This window comes from Rosa chinensis, chromosome 5 (genome assembly GCF_002994745.2).
Source record: "Rosa chinensis cultivar Old Blush chromosome 5, RchiOBHm-V2, whole genome shotgun sequence".
NCBI lineage: Eukaryota > Viridiplantae > Streptophyta > Magnoliopsida > Rosales > Rosaceae > Rosa > Rosa chinensis.
The window spans coordinates 23,323,375-23,348,956 of NC_037092.1; the positions used below are offsets into that span (position 1 = coordinate 23,323,375).

The 25,582-nt window shown below is 39.0% G+C and overlaps 1 protein-coding gene and 2 long non-coding RNA genes across 3 annotated transcripts; 1 reads left to right on the forward strand and 2 right to left on the reverse strand.

Moving 5' to 3' along the window:
• Positions 1–2,017: 2,017 nt before the first annotated feature.
• On the reverse strand, positions 2,018–25,283 carry LOC121049172 (probable leucine-rich repeat receptor-like serine/threonine-protein kinase At3g14840). Its single transcript, XM_040505774.1, has 6 exons — positions 25,181–25,283; positions 24,435–24,612; positions 3,653–3,724; positions 3,442–3,510; positions 3,077–3,148; positions 2,018–2,099 (listed from the first exon to the last, which is right to left on the reverse strand). The coding sequence occupies exons 1-6, from the start codon at positions 25,281–25,283 to the stop codon at positions 2,018–2,020; spliced, it is 576 nt and encodes a 191-aa protein (XP_040361708.1).
• On the reverse strand, positions 2,531–2,956 carry LOC121049359. Its single transcript, XR_005799715.1, has 3 exons — positions 2,920–2,956; positions 2,693–2,764; positions 2,531–2,573 (listed from the first exon to the last, which is right to left on the reverse strand). It is a non-coding gene; the product is annotated as an uncharacterized LOC121049359 (long non-coding RNA).
• LOC121049357 lies at positions 6,435–6,997 on the forward strand. The gene is made up of 2 exons (XR_005799713.1): positions 6,435–6,678; positions 6,789–6,997. It is a non-coding gene; the product is annotated as an uncharacterized LOC121049357 (long non-coding RNA).
• Positions 25,284–25,582: the final 299 nt, after the last annotated feature.

The following is a 25,582-nucleotide window of genomic DNA, read 5'->3' on the forward strand; positions in this document are numbered from 1 at the left end:
GAACACAACCATTTATTCTTATCATGATAACATCCTACGGTCGATTTTGATAAAGTCTATTTCCTACGCATTGTTGCTTATGGAAGGTATACTTTTCATTATAACTAATAAACTAGTTATACCACATTAGTAGACATATAAGAATTTTGTGCAATCCAAAAAATAAAAATAAAAAATTGATAAATTTGACATTATTCATCTATTTATAGCGTATTAATAGGTACGGTGTAAAAAAATTAACTCAATCCGCCGTTCTTTCAATATCAAATAAGTGGTTAACTTTATATACACATATACTTTTTCACACGGAATTCTGTAGCTAATTGTTCTTTTCACACAGATATCCGTGTGAATAGATTTTAGTTTTTACACAGACATCAGTTACTGTTGTTTATTCACACGGATTTCTGTGTGTAGTCTCCTTTTTCACACGGAATTTTGTAGTTCATTGTTCTTTTCACACGGATATCTGTGTCAACATTTTCACACGGAAATCCGTGTGTATTACTCATTGCACACAGAAATCTGTATCAAATACTTATTATAACGGAAATCTGTCCCTCCGTAATTCACATAACAAACAAAATTAATGATCCCGAAATAAACTAATTTCGGATTTTCACACAGAAATCAGTGTGAATTGATCTGCACACAGATATCCGTGTAAAAATATTTTATCATTTACACAGACATCTGTTACTATTGTTTATTCACACGGATTTCCATCGATATTATTATTGTATAAATCACTGTAGGGCTCAATTATGTTCTTTTCACACAGATATCTGTATCAAATGCTTATTGTAACGGAAATCCGTCCCTCCATAATTCACATAAAAAAAAAATTAATTATTTCGAAATAAACTAATTTATAATACGTACAAAAATCAGTGTGAATTGATTTTCACACAGATATCCGTGTGAAATGTTTTAGTTTGTACACAGATATCTGTGACTGTTGTTTATGCACACGGATTTCCGTTGATATTGTTATTGTATAAATTATTGTGGGCTCGATTATACTCATTTCACACGGATTTCTGTTAATATTTCTATTTCACACGGATTTCTGTGGCTTTTAACTACAGTAAATCCGTGTGTATTGTTATTTTGCTAGTAGTGCAAGAATAATTTGAAGCACCTGATCTGAAATTGTTGCAATAAAAGTACAGAGTACAGACTTAAAAAAGCAGTTCTATATTTGTTAATGAGATATGACTTAAGCACTTCATTAATTGATAATTAATATGCATTATGGAATGAGATACACAACAAACAAGTGCATAATAGTACGATCATATGTTGTTTAGAAATGATCATCAGTCAGAAATTAAGTAAAAAAGTGCAAAATTGGCTGCATACCAACACTCGGTGGATAAGGATGGAATACAAGGATACTAAAGTTGCCGAGCGATTGAAGGAAAATGGTAGCAGTGAAGGTAATTAAACTTAAAGTACAAGAGACTTGATCAAAATGTTCTAAACTTGTACATTTAGGGTGTTCATGCAGAGGAACTGAAGGTGGCACTTCAAGTAGGTTTTGCTCTAGCTCTTCCTCTCCCTTTATCCCTCTTATATTTCTATTTATTGGAACAGTTTAAATTGTTTTCTTATGATCTTATCTAATTGAATCCTCCGAATGATGACAGAGTAAGGCAAGTTTCCAATAAAAGCCTGAGTCTGCTAAAATATAAGCTCAGTGTATGCCTGAACGCGCATGATTACATTGATTAAAGATTAAAAAATGGACATATGATTTGATCACTACATAAAACACTCTCAATTTAATTCACTGGAAGAGACTCATAGTTCTCTATGTTTCTACCACCTAGAGTACATATTTGTATAATTGGACTTCAGTAGATATTATCAAAACAATACTTACAGGACACTGGCATCTAGAAACTTCTAACATTTCCTAAAAGTCATGCAATTATGCCAAAATGACTCTTTAATATAATAAGATCTAGAAAGAAAATGATTTATCTGTACACAGGAGACACAAGAAGAAAAACATTTATACTAACAATCTTTTCAAGTCTGTAAGTTTTGCAAGATGCGTAGGTAGCTCTCCAGTAAGATTGCAATTCCTCAACATCCTGTAACATAAACGCTAAAACTTTGATTTTGCAAAGACTTTTGGTACATCAATATATACATATCTGTAATTAGAGCATTAACTCACAGTGTTTCCAGTTTTATCATATTATCAAGTGCAGGAAAAGGTGCTTCAGGTCCATCCAAGTCAGTAATTCTCCTGCAAGTTAAAATCGACCATGAATAGCAATTAGATAATTCCAAATCTGTTTATAAATAGCTATTAACTCGAATGCTATACTAACAGGTCAATTAATTCCTTCAAAAGAGAGATGTTGGATGGAATTGGCCCAGTCAAACCACTAGCCTGAATTACTCTGTTTAACAAGTTATAATTTAAATCAGTGTTATAAAATGTCCAGAATCGGCTATCATTAAAGATAACACACGTATAAGACACTAACAGTTTTGTAAGATTTTTCCAGTTCTGAATGAAATCAGGTATCTTCCCAGAAAAGTGATTGTCATCAACCCGACTGCAATGATGGTAGGAAAAAGAAAATTGTTACAAATTAATCAGGGACTGCAATTTATACGGACTAAGTTGGATGCTAAGGAAACAAAATAAGAAAGAAAAAATGATAAAAAAGCTTACGAGTCCGTTAATGTGGTAAGCCTTGCAAATGTTTCGGGCAACTTCCCAGTAAAATTGTTTGAGGAAAGAAGCCTAAAAGAGAAAATAAAGGGGAGATAATAATTCTAAACAAAGATCAAACAGATAGCTGATTTACTGGCGATAATAACCTCTGTTTACAACTCAGAGAATCAAATAAACCATTTATATATTATCTGGGGAAATTTCCAATAGGCCAGATGTCGTACATTTTGTCTAGGCTGGTTAAATTCCCAAGCTCCAGAGGCAGTCCTGAAAATTTATTGGAAGTGATGTCCCTACACACAAAACAAAAAAGATATCAGTTCTGTTAAGCAACTTCATATATTAAGCAAGGGAAAAAGGAAAGAAAGGGGAATCACTCACAAACTTTGCAGGGTGCTAATGTTTCCGATTTCAATGGGGATGGAACCTGTCAAACGGTTTCCAACAAGGGAACTGCAACAATACTCATAGTTGGAATCATTTTTATAAGGAGAATGGTTCCATCACACTAATTGGCCGTAAATATGAAATCAAACAAAACCATATGCAAGATTCAATATTTATGATTCAAATGACTCGTCAACACCAAACGGCCATCAATCAATAAAGCTGTCTTAGATTCTTCATTTATGAAAGAAATTTGATGTGATAATATGAACATGAGATGAATATTAATTGCACACTCTTGCGCGTGCGCTCACACACACATGTAAACACAGAGAGAGAGAGAGAAGTTAATTTAGTACATGGTAATTAGCGGCAGGAAGCCCCATTCTCGAGGGATGGTACCACTCAGATAGTTGCGGGAGAGGTCACTAAAGAAGAAAAGAAGAAAGAAAAATGAGTCGTGGTTATAGATACTAGAAATTTGGAACAGAACATTCAATATGTATTATCAAAAGTCCTCTTTTGCTTGCTTTGCATGACTCAAACATGGAGTGGTGAGCGTGTGCTTACATTATTTGTAGATAGGGAAGCCTCGCCAACTCTGGTGGGAGTGTTCCTGCCAAATTCTGAGCTTTCAGAGATCTGCGCTTCATCAGAAAATAACAAACACCTGTTAAATAGCCTACCTAAATTCCAAACACAGCCACAAAGTACTGAGACAAAACAGGTCAAATATTATCGAGTTACAGAAATTGCTTACTTTTTCTTCTTTTATTGAAGGCCAAGGAACAAAACCCAACTCGAACGGGCAATGGCCAGTTCTTAATTATAGGCATACTGACAAACAGGTGGAGTGCATTTTTCACAAGTACATTGTTCTAATGGGATGATCATTGGCTTCATTGCCTATCAACCTAATACAGCTACGATGCATGTGAAAAGTATGCAGCTAAACTATTTTTGGCTTTCTCCTTTTCTCTGGTTTGAACTCTGAAGCCATTCAAAATCCACGTTACACCTAAACCCTAAACCTACAATTTCTTCCCGCTATCCAGTGCGGCAGAACCACTAAAAGCAGAAAATGTGTAACTGCCGAAATTTTATTGACTACTTCTAATTTGGTATTTAATTTTTTTGTTTTGGAAAGATGTGTCATATACCCTAGTAAAGACATTTTTTTTTTATTATCACATAATAATGTATAATACATGTTACCCAATTTGCCAATCCAACCTGATGATATTCCACTTATATAAGGGAGACTAAACTTTATATTTGTCTTTATTTATTATTATTTTTTTATCACATAATTCACAATTACGAGTTCGTGAATTGAACCGAGGACTGGGAGAGACTTACAAAAGAGACTAAAGTTACTAGACCAAATAAGGCAATAAGCACAAATAAGGCAGTAAGAACATGCGAAAAGAACCTTTTTTTTTTTAAAGTTCTGCGTCGTCTTCTTTAATGAGAAATTTTATTAACACATTCCTAACACTACTAGCAAAAAGAGCAATCCACACAGATTTTAAACACACTGACTCTCACACTGATAAAAAATCAGTGAGTTTTAAATTGTAGATACAGATATCCGTGTGAATTGAATGACTGGGTCCTATATAAGAATATGCTCACACTATTACTCACTGAAATCAGTGTGGTTAGACTTTCTCACAAATGTCTGTATGTACCAAATATTTAACTTATACTGATATCTATGTGAACTATTTATACACAGATATTTGTTACTAATACCAAAATTATAATTTGCAAAATAATTTTATTTTCCACAAACATCTGTAGCAATGAATGTTCACACTGTCGTCCATGTGAATGTCGAAATGACACTAATATCTGTATGTATGTTGTTTAATATCTATAACAATTGCTACTTTTCCACTGGTATCTGTGTCAATATTTGTCAGAAGAGACATGTTTGCATCTCACATAGACACCATTTGTATTATTGTTGTTAATACTTAATACACATAGATATCAGTGTGGATTAATGATTAAAATGATCAGAAATAAATCCTAGTGATCTTCTCCCTCATCTTTGCAAGTTTATTTCATATTAGGGACTAAAAAAAAATTTATCCAAAAATTTACGGATCTTTTTTAATCATGTGAAAAGGATAATTCTGGTTGATTTGATTTATATGCATGGTAAAGACTTAAAAGTCCATTAATAAGTGATTAATGTAATTAATCTTATTCGACTTATATAATAAAGGAAATTACTTGTCATGTGGAAAGGATAATTACGGTTGATTTGATTTATACGGTAGAAATTGTAAACATTTAAAAGTCCATTAATAAATGATTAATGTAATTAGTTTTTTTATTTTTTCCCTTTGTGACAAAAACCTAATATTCTTGTATCGTCATCAAAGTTTCATGTAGGTACTGATAAAGTAATCTGGGGTTCACATCCAAAACCAATTGGCAATGGATGGAGTGGCCTAAACCCTTATAAACCATTAAACCCATAGGCAAGGTCCCATTTTTCTCATCTGGGATGTATATATTCTCAACACGCCCCCGCACGTGTGGCGAATTTTCAAGCCATACACGTAGACAACTTTGGGTGACGTGGAGCCTGTGTGGCCGCGAGGCATGCACACGTGGGATAACCCGCTCTGATACCATGATAAAGTAATTTGGGGTTCACATCCAAAACCAATTACCATGATAAAGTGATCTGGGGTTCACATCCAAAACCAATTGGCAATGGATGGAGTGGCCCAAACCCTTATAAACCCATAGGCAAGGTCTCATTTTTTCCATGTGGGATGTATATATTCTCAACAGGTACTCCATAATTAGCAAGGAAAAGATACATTTTTCAGATAATAAGGGCAAAAGAGATAATAATATCAAATAAAAAAAGCAGAACTTGAAAAGAGAAAAAAAAAAAAAAAAAAGTGGCAGGCATACAGACTTCAGTTGCGATTTATTAAAAATTATTATTATTGTTAATTTTCTTAAAGCTGGTCAATTGGGTTTACTTTTTTTTTTTTTTTTGGTCAATTAGGTTACTTCACAATTCACTTGCAAATCTTATATTATTCTCAAAAAAAAAAAATTATATAATTAAGCCAATTCTTCATGGAATGGTTAAATTTTTGAACTACCATATATGCCCTCACATAATATAAATATTAATAAATAAATTATTTTATATGAGGATAAGATAGTCAATATACTATATCATATTTGAAAAACTTGCAATACCTCCCATGAAAAAAGGAGAAGCTTCCCTAAAATTAGGAGAGAAATTGCTGTAACTTTTTTTAATTTAAAAAAATAAAAGCCAATTCGCACATGTTAAGGGGCTAGTTGTAAATAAAAAGCTTAGTCATTCCCCGTGTCTCTCTCTTCTCTCTAAAAGCTAGAGAGAGAGAAAGTAGATCTCGCCCAACACCGCTTCCTCCATATGAATTCATTTCATATGTTGAAGCCCATGGATTTCCTTCTTCACTCCTACGTGGTTTGTTCTAAATATTGGGTGGTTTTGGTATTTCTAGATCTTTGATGATTCTGTCAGGCCATCTTCAGATCTTCAACTGCGTCTTAAGAGTTCGCAATAACAACAGGTAATTGTCATTAATCTATCGTTGATAAATTAGTTTAACATTCTTGATCTGGGTCTTCGTTTGTATCTTTTCAAGATCTGATCTTTTATTTTATTTTATTTTCTTGCAAGGTTCTCCTGATGTTTCATTTACAATGATCGCCAGTTATTTAGGAGTCACTTTTTCCTATTGATTTGAGATTTGATGATAATGAAGCAGAAGATGCTTGCTGATGAACAAATCTGGAGATTATGACTAAAAGTGAATATTGTCGCATGGGATTAGAACTCATAACATTATCACTAAATGTGATTATATTAATTAATATTAATCTTTAAAACGTACTGCATCATGTAAATTAAGAAAAACAAAAATACTAAAAATATCTCTTTAAAGTTTAAACACAAATGGTGAAATAGAATATTTTACTTTTTAAAATTTAATTAGTTCATACAGATTTTAAATACTAAGTAATTTAATGGCATATTGGGTGCAGAGATGGGTCCCCCTAAAAAGTTCACACTAATTTTTTTATCAGTAGGGACTGGGGAGAGACCAAAGGCCATTCTCCTTAAATGAGACATAAATAAAATGTGTGAATGTAAAATAGCTATAGGCTTCCCACTTAAGATATCAGTGACTATTAGCATTTATTTACACACACTGATTGATTGAAATTAGTGTGTATAGTTAATTTTTCTAGTAGTGTAAATGCATAATACACATCCTGTTCAAGTAAATCCAAAATACGTGTCTGGCCCAAATTCGAGGTTACTTGCTCTAGTTGAAATAGGGTTTATATTAGAAATATTCTCGGAGAATCTTAGGAGATATCCAATCAATGTACGATTATGTTTTCATATACAACTCTATCTCTATGCTTGTAATCCTCTATATAAAGAGGCCCCTATTATCAATGAAAGCACGACTCAATTCTCTCCCAATTCAGTTTTCCTTTAACACGTTTTCAGCACAAAGCCCTAACCCTGAAATCCCAAAACTAAAAACCAAAAACCCGGAAAAATCCCAACCTTTCCACCAACACTCATAGCCCGTGCTAGTCTTGCTACCACAGTTGCACCAGCACCAACAGCCTCCTGCGACTGCCCAGCGTCTCCACTTCACCCATCAATTAGCCGGTTAGCCTCTGCCAGCGAAACGAAAAAGAAAAAAAAAACTAGAAAACAGAAAGAGGAAGAAGAAGACGCGTAGAAGAAGAAAGGAAAGAGAAGAAAAAGAAGGAGAAAAAGAGAGTGGGCCCAGAAGAAGAAGAAAAGAATGAAGAAAAAAAAGGAGGGGAACGGCCCCACTGCCAGAAGAAGAAAAGGGAAACGGCCAAGAAGAAAAGAAAGAAGAAAGAAAAGGAAGAAAAGAAAGAAGCAGCCTAGAGGAGAGACGCGGGCCCAAGTCAGAAGAAACAAAAAAAAAAGGGAGGGCAGCCTACTGGACCACAGACACAATCACGCGGCCCACTGTGCAAGACACGTCAGCAAGCCAAATCATCCTGCCACGTAAGCATCAGTGCCACGTCATCTAGGCACGTCAGCACCGGTCAACAGCAGTCAACCCTCCGGTCAACAATAGTCAACGACTTTCCGGCACCTTTTCCGGCCACTTTTTCCTGCCAAATTTTCCGGCGACCTATTTCAAGGTATTTTTTACTAAACGTTCCAGTTTTTAGAGTTTTTAAATTCAATTTCTCTTCTTTTTCGGGGACTTGCAACCTCCCTTCTTCTACCCCCCTTTATTCATCATAGGGGAGACCAAATTAAGCCGAACTATGGGGGTTCGTGCTCACTCCAAGCTTAGAGCTTGTTGAGATCTCCAAACTTAGAGTTTGTAGAGAATTTATGATCGACCACTTACGTCATTGTTTCGATCTAATCCAATACCTCTTGGAATTTAATTTCTTGGAAGCGATTACGCTTAGAAATTTTATATGTTTTCGTGGTATCCTTTTACGCTCCGAAACTAACCCTAATTTCTTGTTCTCTTTCAGGATGAGTAACCTGAACATATTGGACTTTGCTCCATTGGGAATAACTGGCTTTAGATATCACAGGTGGGTTTGTGATGTCCACCAGCATCTCAAGGCCGATGGAATCCAAGATACGATTCTCGAGCCTAGTTAGGACGTGCTAACTGTTGAGCAAGCTCAAGCTTTGGAAGCCAATAGAGCAGCCTTAGAGGCAAATAAGGCGAAAGCCATCATCCTAATGACTCGTCATATGGATGATTCGCTCCAGTATGAGTGTATGAATGAAGAAGACCCCAGAAGGCTGTGGGTCTCACTCGAAGAAAGATTTGGCAACGTCCTTGACTCCCTGCTTCCTGACCTAGAAGTGAGATGGCATAGCCTCCACTTCTGTGATTTCAAGTCAGTTCTTGATTACAACTCGAAAGCACTTCGCATTAAATCCTTAATAGAATTTTGTGGTAAAGAGATCACAAATGCGATGTTGATTGAGAAGAATCTCTCTACCTTCCCCGTCTCTGCATTGATGGTTACTAAGAACTATTGAATCGATGTTGCTGCAGGACGGATCACAAGGTTTCATAAGCTCATTGGAGCTATGAATGTCGCTGAAAAGCATGACAACATCCTTGTGAAGAACTATAATTCGAGATCCGTGGGAATAGAGCATATTCCGGAATCCAATTATAGTCGCGCCCCAAAGAGAGGGCGCCAAGAACGAAACCCTAATCTTAGGAATACATTTGGACGTTCTGGTCCATATAATCGCTTTACTTGGGAAGGTAATCGCCAAAATAGGCGAACACGGAACCGAAGAGGTCAACGTGGAAAGAGAGAGAGGGAGGCAACGCCTCTGGCCATGTTGGTGGCGCCACCAACACTAAGAGCCATCTAAATGACGCTTTCAAAGCGCCTCAATCAATGGAGTTTGAGCAAAGAGATGTATGTTCTCGATATGGAGTGTCTGATCATTGGGCACACATTTGTAGAGCTCGTGAAAAAATTGTCACCGCCTACAAAGCATATTGTGAAGCAAGAGAATCTCACTATGTGGAACAAGAAGATGAAGAAGATGATCTAGAGTGAAGGGTTGAAGACTACAAATCTGGTTGGGATCAATAGATCGCCAATTCTGTTTAAGTCTTTATTTTTCCAAGAGGTATAATAAGCAATTGCCATATACTTTGTAGTAAATGCCAATGGTTTAAGTCTTTCTTCAAAGTAGGCTCACCCAAAATAAGTGTGATGTCTAGAAAGGTTCTGAGATTAGTGGTACTTAAACGAGCCTTGCTCCACTGACATCTCTTTACTCACCTGGTCACATTCATTTTGGAATTACCAAAAGAAGTTAGACAACTACCGTTGTTTTGCATTAGCTATCATTTTGGATTAGATTTTCTTTGGTCAAAGAGACAATGATGTGACTCCGTTGGCTTATGAATAAAATTTCGAGTTCTTTTCATTATGACTCAATTTTGATTCTGAGCATATTACTTTGTGACTACGATGGCTGGGTCATCAGTATTAATTCAAGGACATGGAATAGCCCAAGTTCCACTTGCCAAATGGCACCTTGATTACTGTCACAGAAACTCTCTACGCTTCTAGGGCGAATCGCACCTATGAATAGCCAACGGATTCCATGCGAAAAGGCATGTAGAGAACGGAAATGAGTTCCTTTGCAATACCTCTAATGATTGTGAACAAAGGCGCATCTTAGAGAAGTTTATGTGTCTCTCTAGTGAACTTTATGTCATTATTCGAGCTATTAAATCTAATAAAGTTACGAGAGAAAATCTCTTGGATTTAGACACATACTGGCTTTGTCACAACAGCATAGGTTATCCTGGTCATGATATGATTATCCGTCTACTAAAAACTTCACATGGACATCTTTTCTTTCGAGCAAAACGAAGCATGAATCAAAAGTTGATATCTGGACTAAGTTTGACCGACGCAGCTGCCTAGGGCACCGCCTCCGTCCACCACCAGCCTAGGGCTGGCGCAGTCCCTATCCATGACGCCATGGATGGCGTCCATCATGGTGATGGCACCCGAGGTGATGCTGCAATCACCAACTTGCTTCAAATAGCGTTTCAGACGCTCAGGCCCAACCAAAATTCTCATTGGTTGCTTCTAAAGACTCTCGCTTGTTTTACAAAGCCCGTTCCTTAGGGAAATTAGGACTGAGACAGTCCTATGCAAAGGATATGAAAATACTCATTATGTTCTTACATAGAATCCATGGACTGATTCAACCAACTTGCGGACGTTTAAATATCTCATTGGTTGATACGCAAACACGCTGGTCACGTGTTGTGCCACTGTCCACTTATAATGCTACTTATGCTACACTCCTAGCAAACATCATATGACAACAGACTCACTCCCCGGATCATCCTATTCAGTCAATTGGATTTGACATTGCTAGAGAGTTTACATCGAAGACTTTCGATGGTTATTGCAATGAGACTGATGTTGGACATCATATTCCCATGTACACACCCAAATGGTCTCGCGGAAACGACTACGATGGTAGTCCGGACATTGGTAACGCGCACCAATCTCTTTATATCCGCTTAGGGTAATGCAATATCGCATGTAGCTATGCTAATTCGTCTACGACCCACTGCTACTCAATGTACCTCTGCGTTACAGCTAGTGACTGGGTACAAGTATTGTACTTACGCATATTTGAGTGTGCCATTTATGTGCCAGTTGCGCAGCCATAGCACTCTATGATGGGTCCTTACAGACGAATGGGTAACTACGTTGGATTTGAGATTCCAACAATCGTCCACCACTTATTGCCCTTGCTAGGCGATCTCCTTACCGCTAGATTTGCAGATGTCACTTTGATGAGACAGTCTTCCCGTCGTTAGGGGGAGATAAGAACACAAATATTCAGCAGGAACAACATGAATTGTCGTAGTCTGTCCCCACTATGTCTCATCTCGATCCCCGTTAAAGTGACGAGATCACACAAATATGCTGCAAACATGCCTGCAAGGATAAACGTCTCTACAAGAGGACGTAGCGCCAACACCAAACAGAGTGGCACTCTGGCGTTATAAGCTATGGCCCCAGCTAGGATGCGTGGGAGGCCCGTGAGTTTGAAGGATACTTTGGCACATTCCAATTCTTTGATCATCGACACTCAAAATCAGTCTCATGAGTATCTTCCGGGTTATGGTTATCGTTGGGAGACGCCTCAACGTCAGAACCTATTCCTGAGAATATAGAGCTCTATGAAACTTACACTAGTGTACATGAGACTTGGGATAGAAACTCCTTCATAATTGATGATGTAGTTGCGCATTTCGTTGCGCATGAGTTTGTTGAGTCTGATGATATCGAACCACGCTTCGTTGATGAATGAATGCCAACATAGAGAGATTTGGCCTAAATGGAAAGATGTGATCCATGTTAAGATGGATTCTCTAACGAAGAGGAAGGTTTTCGAGCTAGTGATGCCAACACCTCCTAACATAAAACATGTTGACTAATGGGTATTCGTTAGAAAGCGTGATGAGAAAAAGAGATGGCAATCTCTCCTTATGGCGCAAGGCTTCTCACAAAACGCCCTGGAATCGACTACGATGAGACATATTCTCTCGTAATGGATGTCATTGCACTCAACTACCTTGTCAGTTTGGTAGTTTCCGAATAATTGAACATGCAGCTCACAAATGTGGTCACTACGTATCTATATGGGGATCTAGATACAGAATATACATGAAGGTTCATGGTGAACTTCATCTACCCAAGTCAAGTGGCTCTAGATCACGGAGCACGTTTACAATAAGATTGAAACGCTCACTAAAGTGACTACTTGATTGGGAAGGGATATGCCCATGCGTTTCTATAACAAGTTTCAGATTCTATCGCGGTTCATGTTGGACATGATCTTCATTGGAAGCCCTTGAAGAGTTAAGGGAAACCGCTGAACATTTGAAATCCGAGTTTGAGATGAAGGATTTTGGGAGAACATGATTATGTCTCTGTTTGGAACTTGAGCATCGTGTCGATAGATGCTTAGGCATTTTGACAAGGTCAAGCCTTCAAGCACCCCCATGATCGTCCGTAGTCTTGATCCTGAAAAGGATTCTCTTCGTCGAATGGATTATGACGAAGATGTGCTAGAGGCAGAAGTGCCTTACTTAGTACAATAGGCCCATTATTGTATTTAGCTAAATGCACAAGAACAGACATCTCATTTTCCATGAACTTGTTAGCTAGATATAGCTCTGCGCCAACGTGACACCATTGGTTTGGTGTAAAAGATATCTTTCGATACTTGAGAAATATGATTGATATGGGCTTGTTCTATCCCTACAAAGAGATGATGGATTCAGACCCATCACACACCAGGAACGCCGCCAACAGTGGCCTGCGTCCACTATCCCCATCCCAAAACTACATGTGTTTTGGAAGGTTTTGCTGATGTTGGGTATCTCTCTGACCCATACAAAGGTCATTCCCAAACTGGTTAAGTGTTCACCATGGGTAAAGACCGTGATATCTTGGAGGTCTACATAACAGACCCTAGTCGCTATATCTTCGAACAATGCAGAGATTATTGCTCTTCACAAAGTGGTTCGTGAATGTATATGGATTGGATCCATAATTATGAATGTTTGAAACAATTGTGGTTTGAAGTCTACCACAGATGAGCCTACGAGCATATAGGATAATGCTGCTTGTTTTGAAGCAAGGCTACATCAAAAGTGACAACACCAAGCATAATCAGCAACAACAGACTCTTCTCAAGATCAAAGTGAACTAGGTTCGATCTGAGGACAATGTGGCAGATTTGCTCACTAAGTCATTGCCTAAATTCCACTTTCGAGAAACATGTTGGTAGCATCGTTTATGGAAGTTATCCAAACTCCAATGACCGTAGTCGTCAGGGGGAGATGCACACATTAGGGGGAGGTGTCTACATGTATGGTCTCGAAAAGTGAAGGGTGTGTTGTGCTGTTTTTCCCCTTCGACCGAGGTTATTTTTGTCCCACTGGGTTTTTGTTACTCGGCAAGGTTTTTAATGAGGCAACGAGATGAGCACCACGTTTGGGCGACACAAGGGGGAGTGTTCAAGTAAATCCAGAATATGTGTCTGGCCCAAACTCGAGGTTACTTGCTATAGTTGAAATATGGTTTATATTAGAGATATTCTCGGAGAATCTTAGGAGATATCCAATCAATGTACGATTATGTTTCCATGTACAACTCTATCTCTATGCTTGTAATCCTCTATATAAAGAGGCCCCTATTATCAATGAAAGCACGACTCAATTCTCTCCCAATTCAGTTTTCCTTTAACACATCCCAACTCAGATTTTATGAGTCGATGACAGGACGAAAAAGACAACCATATTATAAAAGGAAAATAGAGTTGGAATATGTTTAATAGCTTTTAATTTTGTGATAGATTCAAGTTCAGGGTGGTACTGCTCGGTACCTTCAAGGCTTCAACTTCTCTCCTCGGAAGGGATTGTGTTGTCTCATCTTCTTCTTCTTTTTCGTGACTTCTATGATTCTGTTCTCACGTCCCGACTTTTTGGGTCAATCAACATATCTGTTAAAGAACTATTTACTAGCCCAAACTGAAAGAACTATTTACTAGCCCAAACTGCGCCCACCCCTTATTAGAAATTATTTTTGTATAAACTTGAATGCCACCGGAGATCTAAACTTGAATTATACATGTACGGAAGTGAAATCGCAGTTGAAATATACATGCCACCCTAGCTAGAACTAGAACTTCAAAGATGGACCTTGTAGGACCTTGAACTAATATGAACCTCCGTCCACCAAACTAGAGAAAATGCTTGCATTCAAATTGGTTTGGACTATCGTCTTCAAACTGTCTCTTATTTGCATATATTTAGCAAATTCAAATTTACGATTTATCAATTTAAAAGTTATAAATCAAATTTCAAAGATCATATCTTAATTAATGTTGATCTTAAAATGTTGATTATGTTCAAGGAAAACCTAATTTGTGTTTAGCCCAAACTCTAGATTACTTGACCTAGTGGTAATAGGATTTAATTAGAAGGATCTAGAATCCTAATCAATGTAGAATTACTTTCCTTGTATGATTGAGATTCTATGCATTGTAATCCTCTATATAAAGAGGCCCCTATTATCAATGAGAATACACAGTAAATTCCTCTCAAATTCAGTTTCTCTAAAACACGTTATCAGCACGAGCCCTAACCCTAGCCCTAAAAACAAAAAACCCGAAAACTCTTCTCACCAAAACTGCCACAAGCTCCTAGCCCTTGTTAGCTATGCCCTATGCTGCCCCTGCAGCCCTTGCGCACCATTGTGCCGCCTACTTCACCTGCAGCATTGCCGCATGCCTGCTGCCCCCTGCAACACAGCAGCACGCTCGTTTCTGTGCAGATCAGTCTGCTTTCACGCACCGAAACATCTTGTTCAGAACCTCTGATGAAAATTCTTCCTTCATCAAAGTTGTTCAAGTCTGTCTCTTCTATCTAACCTCCAAATTTAAGCCCTATTGGAGTCGTTTTGAGACCTGTACACCAATCAGAGTGGGAGCTGTTCAGAAGCAAATTTGCTCCGAATTTCAACAAGTTTGATTCGCCTAGGACTGAAGCTCGTCTGCAATCCTACAATAAGGATCGAATACGCTCTGCAATCCTAAGAGGTATGGTTTACTAAAAGTTCCCAGTTTGAAGTTTTTTTTATTCTTTTTCTCGGGGACTTGCAACCTCCCTTCTTCTACCCCTCTTTCTTCATTATAGGGGAGACCAAATTAAGCCGAACTGTGGGGGTTCGTGCTCACTCCAAGCTTAGAGCTTGTTGAGATCTCCAAACTTAGAGTTTGTAGAGAATTTATGATCGACCACTTACATCATTGTTTCGATCTAATCCAATATCTCTTGGAATCGAATTTCTTAGAAGCGACTACGCTCGGAAATTCCAAATTTCTTGGAAGCGATTACACTCAGAAATTTCATATGTTTTCGTGGTAGCCTATTTCGCTCCGAAACTAACCCTAATTTCTTGTTCTCTTTCAGGATGAGTAACCTGAACAAATTGGACTTTGCTCCATTGGGAACAACTGGATCTGGATATCACAGGTGGGTTCGTGATATCCGCCAGCATCTCAAGGTTGATGGACTCCTGGATATGATTCTCGAGCCTAGCCAGGACGTGATAACTGTTGAGCAAGCTCAAGCTTTGGAAGCAAATAGAGCAGCCTTAGAGGCAAATAAGGCGAAAGCCATCATCCTAATGACTCGTCATATGGATGATTCGCTCCAGTACGAGTGTATGAATGAAGAAGACCCCAAAAGGCTGTGGGTCTCACTCGAAGAAAGATTTGGCAACGTCCGTGACTCCTTGCTTCCTAACCTAGAAGTGAGATGGCATAGCCTCCACTTCTGTGATTTCAAGTCAGTTCTTGACTATAACTCGGAAGCACTTCGCATTAAATCCTTAATGGAATTCTGTGGTAAGGAGATGACAGATGCGATGTTGATTGAGAAGACTCTCTCTACCTTCCCCGTCTCTGTATTGATGGTTGCTAAGAACTATCGAATCGATGTTAATGCAAGATGGATCACAAGGTTTCATGAGCTCATTGGAGCTATGAATGTCGCTGAAAAGCATGACAATATCCTTGTGAAGAACCATAATTCGAGATCCGTGGAAACAGAGCATATTCTGGAATCCAATTATAGTCGCACCTCTAAGAGAGGGCGCCAAGAGCGAAACCCTAATATTAGGTATACTTTTGGACATTCTGATCCATATAATCGCTCTACTTGGGAAGGTAACCGCCAAAATAGGCGAACACGGAACCGAAGAGGTAAACGTGGAAAGAGAGAGGGAGGCAATGCCTCTGGTCATGTTGGTGGCGCCACCAACACTAAGAGCCATCTAAATGACGCTTTCAAAGCGCCTCAATCAATGGAGTTCGAGCAAAGAGATGTATGTTCTCGATGTGGAGTGTCTGATCATTGGGCACACATTTGTAGAGCTCGTGAAGAACTTGTCACTGCCTACAAAGCATATTGTGAAGCAAGAGAAGCTCACTATGTGGAACAAGAAAATCAAGAAGATGATCTAAAGTGAAGGGTTGGAGACTACAAATCTGGCTGGGATCAATAGATCGCCAATTCTGTTTAAGTCTTTATTTTTCCAAGAGATGTAATAGGCAATTGCCATATACTTTGTAGTAAATGCCAATGGTTTAGTCTTTCTTCAAAGTAGGCCCACCCACAGTAAGTGTGATGTCTAGGAAGGTTTTGAGATTAGTGGTACTTAAGTGAGCCTTACTCCACCGACATCTCTCGACTCACCTGGTCACATTTATTTTGGAATTACCGAAAGAAGTTAGACGACTACCATTGTTTTGCATTAGCTAGCATTTGGATTAGATTCTCCTAATGGTTAAGAGACAATGATGTACTCTGTTGGCTTATGAATAAAATTTCGAGTTCTTTTCATTATGACTCCATTTTGATTCTGAGCATATGACTTTGTGACTATGATGGTTGGGCCATCAGTATTAATTCAAGGACATGGAATAGCCCAAGTTCCACTTGCCAAATGGCACCTTGATTACAGCTGTCACAGAAACTCTCTACGCTCTTAGGGCAAATCGTACCCTATGAATAGCCAACGAATTCCATGCGAAAATGCATGTAGAGAACGGAAATGAGTTCCTTTGCAATACCTCTAATGATTGCGAACAAAGACGCATCTTAGAGAAGTTTATGTGTCTCTCTAGTGGACTCTATGTCACTATTCGAGCTATTAATCCAATAAAAGTTATGAGAGAAGATCTCTTGGATTTAGACACATATTGGCTTTGTCACGACAGGATAGGTTATCCTGGTCATGATATGATGATCTGTCTACTAAAGACTTCACATGGACATCTTTTCTCTCGAGCGAAATGAAGCATGAATCAAAAGTTGATTCCTGGACTAAGTGTGACCGACGCTGCAGCCTAGGGCTGGCGTAGTCCCTATCCATGACTCCATGGATGGCGTCCATCATGGTGATGGCGCCCTAGGTGATGCTGCAATCACCAACTTGCTTCAAAATAGCGTTTCAGACGCTCAGGCCTAACCAAAATTCTCATTGGTTGCTTCTAAAGCCTCTCGCTCGTTTTACTAAGCCCGTTCCTTAGGGAAATTAGGACTGAGACCGTCCTATGCAAAGGATATGACAATACTCATTCTGTTCTTACAAAGAATCCGTAGGGATTTTGTGGATTGATTCAACCAACTTGCGGACGCTTAAATATTTTATGATGTTGGTTGACACGCAAACACGCTGGTCATGTGTTGTGCCATTGTCCACCTATAAATGCTGCTTATGCTACACTCCTAGCACATATCATATGACAATGGGCTCACTCCCCAAATCATCCTATTTAGTCAATTGGATTTGACTATGCTAGTGAGTTTACATCGAAGACTTTCGATGGATATTGCAATGGGCTTGATGTTGGACATCACATTCCCATGTACACACCCAATTGGTCTCGCGGACACGATTACGATGGTAGTCTGAACATTGGTAATGCGCACCAATCTTCTTACATCCGCTTGGGGTGATGCAATATCGCATGCAGCTATGCTAATTCGTCTACGACCTACCACCACTCAATGTACCTCTGCGTTACAGCTAGTGACTGGGTACACGTATTTTGTACTTACGCACATTTGAGTGAGCCATTTATGTGCCAATTGCGCCGCCACAGCGCACTATGATAGGTCCTTACAGACGAATGGGCCACTCAGTTGGATTTGAGACTCCAACAATCGTCCGCCACTTAATGCCCTTGCAAGGCGATCTCATTACCGCTAGATTTGTGGGTTGTCACTTTGATGAGACAGTCTTCCTGTCGTTAGGGGGAGATAAGAACACTGATGTTCAGCAGGAACGACAGAAATTGTCGTGGCCTGTCCCCACTATGTCTCATCTCGATCCCTATTACAGTGAGGAGATCACACAAATATGCTGCAAACATGCCTGCAAGGAAGGACGTCCCTACGAGAGGACGTAGCGCCACCCTACACGGAGGTAGGCATGGCGCCAACGCCAAAGAGAGTGGCACTCTGGCGTTACAGGCCATGGCCCCAGCTAGGATGCGTGGGAGGCCCGTGGGTTCGAAGGATACTTTGGCACATTCCAATCCTTTGATCATCAAGACTCAAAATCCGTCTCATGAGTATCTTCCGGGTTATGGTTATCGTTGGGGGACGCCTCAACGTCCGAACCTATTCTTGAGAATATAATTGATGATGTAGTCACGCACTTCGTTGCACATGAGTTTGTTGAGTCAAATGATATCGAACCACGCTCCGTTGATGAATAAATACCAACGTAGAGAGTTTTTGGCCTAAATGGAAAGATGCGATCCAGGTTAAGATGGATTCTCTAATGAAGAGGAAGGTTTTCAAGCTAGTGATGCCAACACCTCCTAACATAAAACCTGTTGACTAATGGGTCTTCGTTAGAAAGCGTAGTGAGAAAAAGAGATGGTAATCTCACCTTATGGCGCAAGGCTTCTCACAAAACGCCCTGGAATCGACTACGATGAGACATATTCTCTCGTAATGGATGTCATTGCACTCCACTACCCTGTCAGTTTGGTAGTTTCCGAATAACTGAACATGCAGCTTACAAATATGGTCACTACGTATCCCTATAGGGATCTAGATACGGAATATACATGAAGGTTCATGGCGAACTTCATTTATCCAAGTCAAGTGGCTCTAGACCATGGAGCGCGTTTACAAAGAGGTTGAAACGCTCACTAAAGTGACTACTTGATTGGGGAAGGGATATGCCCACGCGTTTCTATGACAAGTTTCAGATTCTATGGAGGTTCATGTTGGACACGATCTTCATTAGAAGCCCTTAAAGAGTTAAGGGAAACCGCTGAACACTTGAAATCCGAGTTTGAGATGAAGGATTTTGGGAGAACATGATTATGTCTCTGTTTGGAACTTGAGCATCGTGTCGATAGATGCTTAGGCATTTTTGACAAGGTCAAGCCTTCAAGCACCCCCATGATCGTCCGTAGTCTTGATCCTGAAAATGATCCTCTTCGTCAAAAGGATGATGACGAAGATGTGCTAGAGGTAAAAGTGCCTTACTTAGTACAATAGGCGCATTATTGTACTTATCTCAATGCATAAGACCGGACATCTCATATGTTGTGAACTTGTTAGCTAGATATAGCCCTGCGCCAATGCGACGCCATTGGATTAGTGTAAAAGATATCTTTCGATACTTGAGATGTATGTATGATATGGGCTTGTTCTATCCCTATGGAGAGATGATGGATTCGGACCCATCACACACCAGAAATGCCGCCAACGCTGGCCTGCGTTCTCTATCCCCATCCCAAAACGACATGTGTTTTGGAAGGTTTTGCTGATGTTGGGTATCTCTCTGACCCACACAATGGTCATTCCCAATTCGGTTAAGTGTTCACCATGGGAAAGGACCGTGACATCTTGGAGGTCTACATAATAGACTCTAGTCACTATATCTTCGAACAATGCAGAGATCATTGCTCTTCACGAAGTGGTTCGTGAATGTATATGGATTGGATCCATAATTACGCATGTTCGAACAATTATGGTTTGAAGTCTACCACAGATGAGCCTACGAGCATTTAGGATAATGCTACTTGTTTTGAACAAATGAGGCAAGGCTACATCAAAAGCGACAACACCAAGCATAATCAGCAACAACAGACACTCCTCGAGATCAAAGTGAACTAGGTTCGATCTGAGGACAGTGAGGCAGACTTGTTTACTAAGTCATTGCCCAATTCCACGTTCGAGAAACATGTGGCAAGAATTGGCTTGCGGAAATTATCTGAACTCCCATGATCGTAGTCATCAGGGGGAGGTGTAGACATTAGGGGGAGATGTCTACATGTTCGTCTCGAATCGTGAATGGTGTGATGTGCTCTTTTTCCCCTTCGACCGAGGTTATTTTTGTCCCACTGGGTTTTTGTTACTCAGCAAGGTTTTTAACGAGGCAACGAGAGAAGCACCGCGTTTGGGCAACACAAGGGGGAGTGTTCAAGGAAAACCTAATTTGTGTTTAGCCCAAACTCTAGATTACTTGACCTAGTGGTAATAGGATTTAATTAGAAGGATCTAGAATCCTAATCAATGTAGAATTACTTTCCTTGTATGATTGAGATTCTATACATTGTAATCCTCTATATAAAGAGGCCCCTATTATCAATGAGAATACACAGCAAATTCCTCTCAAATTCAGTTTCTCTAAAACAGATTATTAATTTTTAAACGGTTACATTTTAAATTTAGATATGCTAAATATATGCAAATAAGAGAAAGTTTGAACAAACGGGTATAAATCGGTTTGGATGCAAATAGTTTTCCTTGTTAAAAATGTTGAGAGATGCAAGGCTACGATAAAGTGAAAAACACATCGCCACTTAGGGCTGGGCACCCAAAACTGAAGTCCCGGTCCCGTCTCGAAATTCGTCAGTACAAGCCGGGATCAAAATCTAAAATTTACTGTTGGGGCCCGTCCCATCCCGTCCCCCGGTACCGGTACTAGCCTAATCGATACCGGGTAGTCTCGTCCCGTCTCATTTAAATTAATTAAATTAAATCTTTAATTTTTGACTTGGATGTTATACTGCATTGCTACATAATCTGCATTACTGCATAATCTGCAATACTGCATTACTAAATTCTTGCATTACTGCATAATCTACAATACTGCATTATTAAATTCCTACATTCCAGACTTCCAGTTTTTGAGTTGGTTGTTTGCAGTTTGTACATATTGTCCATCTACATTAGTGTTAGGTCCATAATTACCTACTAATTATTCCCCTAATCTTGGACTTTTGCTTAACCTTTGTGTTTATTTATATATATTTATTATGTTTTCCTTGTCATGCTAGGAAATGATGGAGAAGCTTGGAAATGCACTAAAAAGTCAACTTTAGCACATTTTCCTACTCCGGGTAGGAGAAACCGAGCTAGGCAAAGAAGGAGAAGTGGCAGACTGACCAAATGAACTTCAAATGAGTTGAAACTTTCCAGATCCATTCTAGACATCCTAAGGATCATTTCTTATGAAGAGTTCAAGAGCTAGTTCGGAGTGGAAAGCCTTCAAAAGATCGGCACAATTTTCCAACTAAAAGACAAAAACTGCAAAACCGGACCTGTACGGATTCCGGCAGCATTTCCGGCCAAACCACGGCGAACTAAGCTCTGAAATTTTTCCTGGATGATCTACACTCATGGACGAACATTTTTTATGAATAAGTCAAAAGCCAATTCCGAACTCTCGGTGGAGATTCAATTGAAGGAAGAAAAGAGACGAAAGTGCGCAAACGGACAAAAAATGGGTCAACGGTGGTCAACGCCGGATTCCAGACATTTCCGGCCGAGTTGGCCGACCAAGAACAGTTGTGGAGGACAAGGAAGAGCTGACTAGGGCTAGAAACTTTGGGTGGGAAGACTTTAGGTTTAGGTTATTTTGAAATTCAAAATTTGCAAGATGACAAATGATCTCATTCTTACACCTTACACCTTTGTCTCATATTTATTACCTTGTTCCCTCACACAATTACCCTTCTACCCTTACTTTTTCTTCTCCACCAAAATATCTATGGGCTTCCTAGGTCATTTCTATGTAGAGTCAAAAATTAGATCCACATTTTGTGCTTACACATTTGTCAATCACATCTCACCATTGATTCCTTTTGATCTCCACCCTTGATTTGAATTGCCTTGGCCTTTAAATAGCCCATTCTCTCTCCCCAAAACCGTTCACCCTTTTACTCTCTCACTTTGCAACATCAAAATCTCTCTTTTCTCTAGTTCTAGCATAGTTTCTCTCTAGTTTTTCATAGGTAGTTCATAGTTCTTTGATTTTGTGTAAGAGAGAGGTGTGTAGCCACTTGGGTTTCACCAAAACCGAAGTTTCTACACACTTTGATCAATCACTTCTCTTGATTCTCACACATTCAAGCCTTGTTCTTACCTTGTTCTTGAGATTTTGTGGAATTGTATAGTGATTTGGGTTCTAGAAACCGAAATCCCTATACTTTGAAGCATTTCTCTTCTCATATAGCATCTAGGAGACAAGGGAGCCATCTTGTGCTTTTGGTTTGGCTCCAAAAAGAGTCAAACCCGTGGGTATATCACTTGTTCTCCACTCTTTGCTCTCTTTTATTTGTTATTTATGATGTTCATGGCTTGTAGTTGTGTAAATATGAGTTGTGAGTAGTTTAATTTGGGGCTAGGGCACAGCCTTAGCCAAACTTGTGCACAAAACAATGTAATCTTTATGCTATTTGATGTTTATGCATGTTTTGAATCTTTTGGCTACTATACTTTAATGTGTCCTAAGTGTGTTCATAGATTTATCACCTAGAAGCATGCTTTAGGAAGTTAATGAATCGGAAACATGAACTTGATAAACTCTTGATTCCGTGAGCATATGTAGCTAAATAGGTGGTGACTTAGCTTATTCCTACGGGAAGAACTAAGTTGCTTGAATTTCTTACCTTGAAATTAAAGCATGATGTTGTGAGTTTAGGTTCCGGAAGAATTTAGGCTCATGGCACCATAGGCCATTTATAATCCGGAAGATTTGAATGGTATAAAGGTTGTGTAATTTAGCTTTGCTTTGGAAGAGATTGTTAAATTGCATGACTAGTTGGTTTCTTGGTAGCTTCATCAAAGCACTAAGGGGGAATTTATCAAAACATGTTGTTACATTAAATTTGGGTTACATTGTGTGCATGAGTAAGGCTAGGTGTGATGCCTAAGCCTCTATTTCTCTCTTATATCAAAATCTCTATTTTTATTTGCATACTTTATTTTTGTGTACTTTTAATTTATTCGCATAAAAATTAAAATCAATCAAGCCGTTCACTACCATAATTGTTAATACCATCCTCATGATCTTTAGCTTCCAAAGGGCTAAGGTTGTGACTTTGTAAAAAGGTAGATTGCATAATTTTTCTAGGCTTTCTTGCGGTAATCTAGCTAGGGTGGAGTTTCCCTCAATCCCTTGGGTACGATACTCTACACTTTCCCTAACTAAAACTTGACCTTCTACACTTGGAAGTAAGGAACATCATACACAAATTTGCACACACTTTCATACTCAATGATGTCTCCAACAATTAGATCATTTCTTCTTGTCATTTTACATTGTTTGATTTGTTTTAAGGCAAAATTGAATGTGTAGACTTATAAGTTGTAGTTCTAGGAGGACATATGCATCCTGTAATGATTGAAATATGGAAAATTTGGATAAGTGTTAAGTACTTGTGAGTGTGTGTATAGGGGGAAAAAAAAAAGGTCTGGGATCCCGAAATGGGTCCGGGCCCGATCCGATCCGGATCGGTTTCGGTACCTTCGGTACCAACTTTGAAAAAACCAAGTCTCGTCCCAGCCCGTGCCCACCCCTATTGCCACTTGCATGTCACCGCAAAGTGATATTAATTAGTTCCTACATAGTCATCAGTCATCACAACCCTACATAATTAAGCCAATGACCGAGAGTATATAATATATACTGGCCGCTGGATGCATACGTACGCGTTATACAGCCCTCACTCATGTAACTATCATATATATATGAACTAATGGCAACAGGACCCTCGCGAATAATCTAACACGATGAAGACAACTGGGAAACTATAAGTCTTCAAGCATGAGTCTTAGGCTCTTAGCCTTCCAGTGTTCAACAGTAACTGTACGGACATAGGCACATAGAGAGAGAGAGTTTTACATACATGCTTGTAACATGGCAGATCTGGTCATCGCCAGCAGTAGTACAATTGCCGCAGGTGACGTTGCTCGCAACTGCGCTGTCTGTTAAGGGAGTAATCCATCCAGATGCTTCGCTACAAGGATCTGCAGTGAAATCCCAGCCCTTTCCCAATGTCTTTCCAATGATCTTTAAAGCTTGTACTGCGTGTTAATTATCAATAAACATCATCGTCAGAAATAATATATATGCATATACCATAGATATATGACTTGAGTACAGAAAGCAAAACAAGATCAAACTATAAATATATATATATATATATATATATATGTATATATATTCTTGGCTAAGGACGTCCTTACCTAAGCTTAGGTACGGATTTCCAGTTTTTGGCCACTTTTCGATCATATTCACATCTTAACCGTTAAGCTTTTAGGTCCTAATGTATAGATCATCTCTGCAAAATTTCAGCCAAATTGATGATCGTTAAGGTATTCAAAACTGCAATTCACAACAATGAACACGAACGGTTCCGGTTCGACAGATTCGGTTCGTTCGTGTAAATTGCAGTTTTGGATACCTTAACGATCATCAATTTGGCTGAAAATTTGCAGAAGTGATCTATACATTAGGACCTAATAACTGAACGGTTAAGATGTGAATATGTGATCGAAAAGTGGTCAAAAACTGGAATTCCGTTCCATAATCTTAGGTAATGATATCCTTACCTGAGAAAATCCTATATATATATATATATATATATATTACCTTCATCTTCTGATAATTGATTAGCTCCGAAAGCAAAGCTTGCATAGATAACCAGCAAGATAGATTGAACAAGAAGCCTTGGGAAGAAGAATGTGTACTTCATATTTTGGCCGGCTTAAGTGTATATGGCCAAAACGTTTGACAATTGAAGGGAATCTCTAGTTCCCGGCTAATGCTGAGAACTTGAACTGATAAGTCTATATGAAAGAAGTAATGGAGTAAAAAAGAAATTGGTTAGCGAGAACGAGGAAGACCTAGAATGAGGTCTCTCACCAAAGTCAATTCTAGAGTTTCTGTGTAAACTATAGCGATTGACCAAACAAACAACACGTATCTGACTATCACTCATGTCTTTCTCATCAACTCTCTAGGCATGCCGGTTGCTCATCTCCTTTTAATACA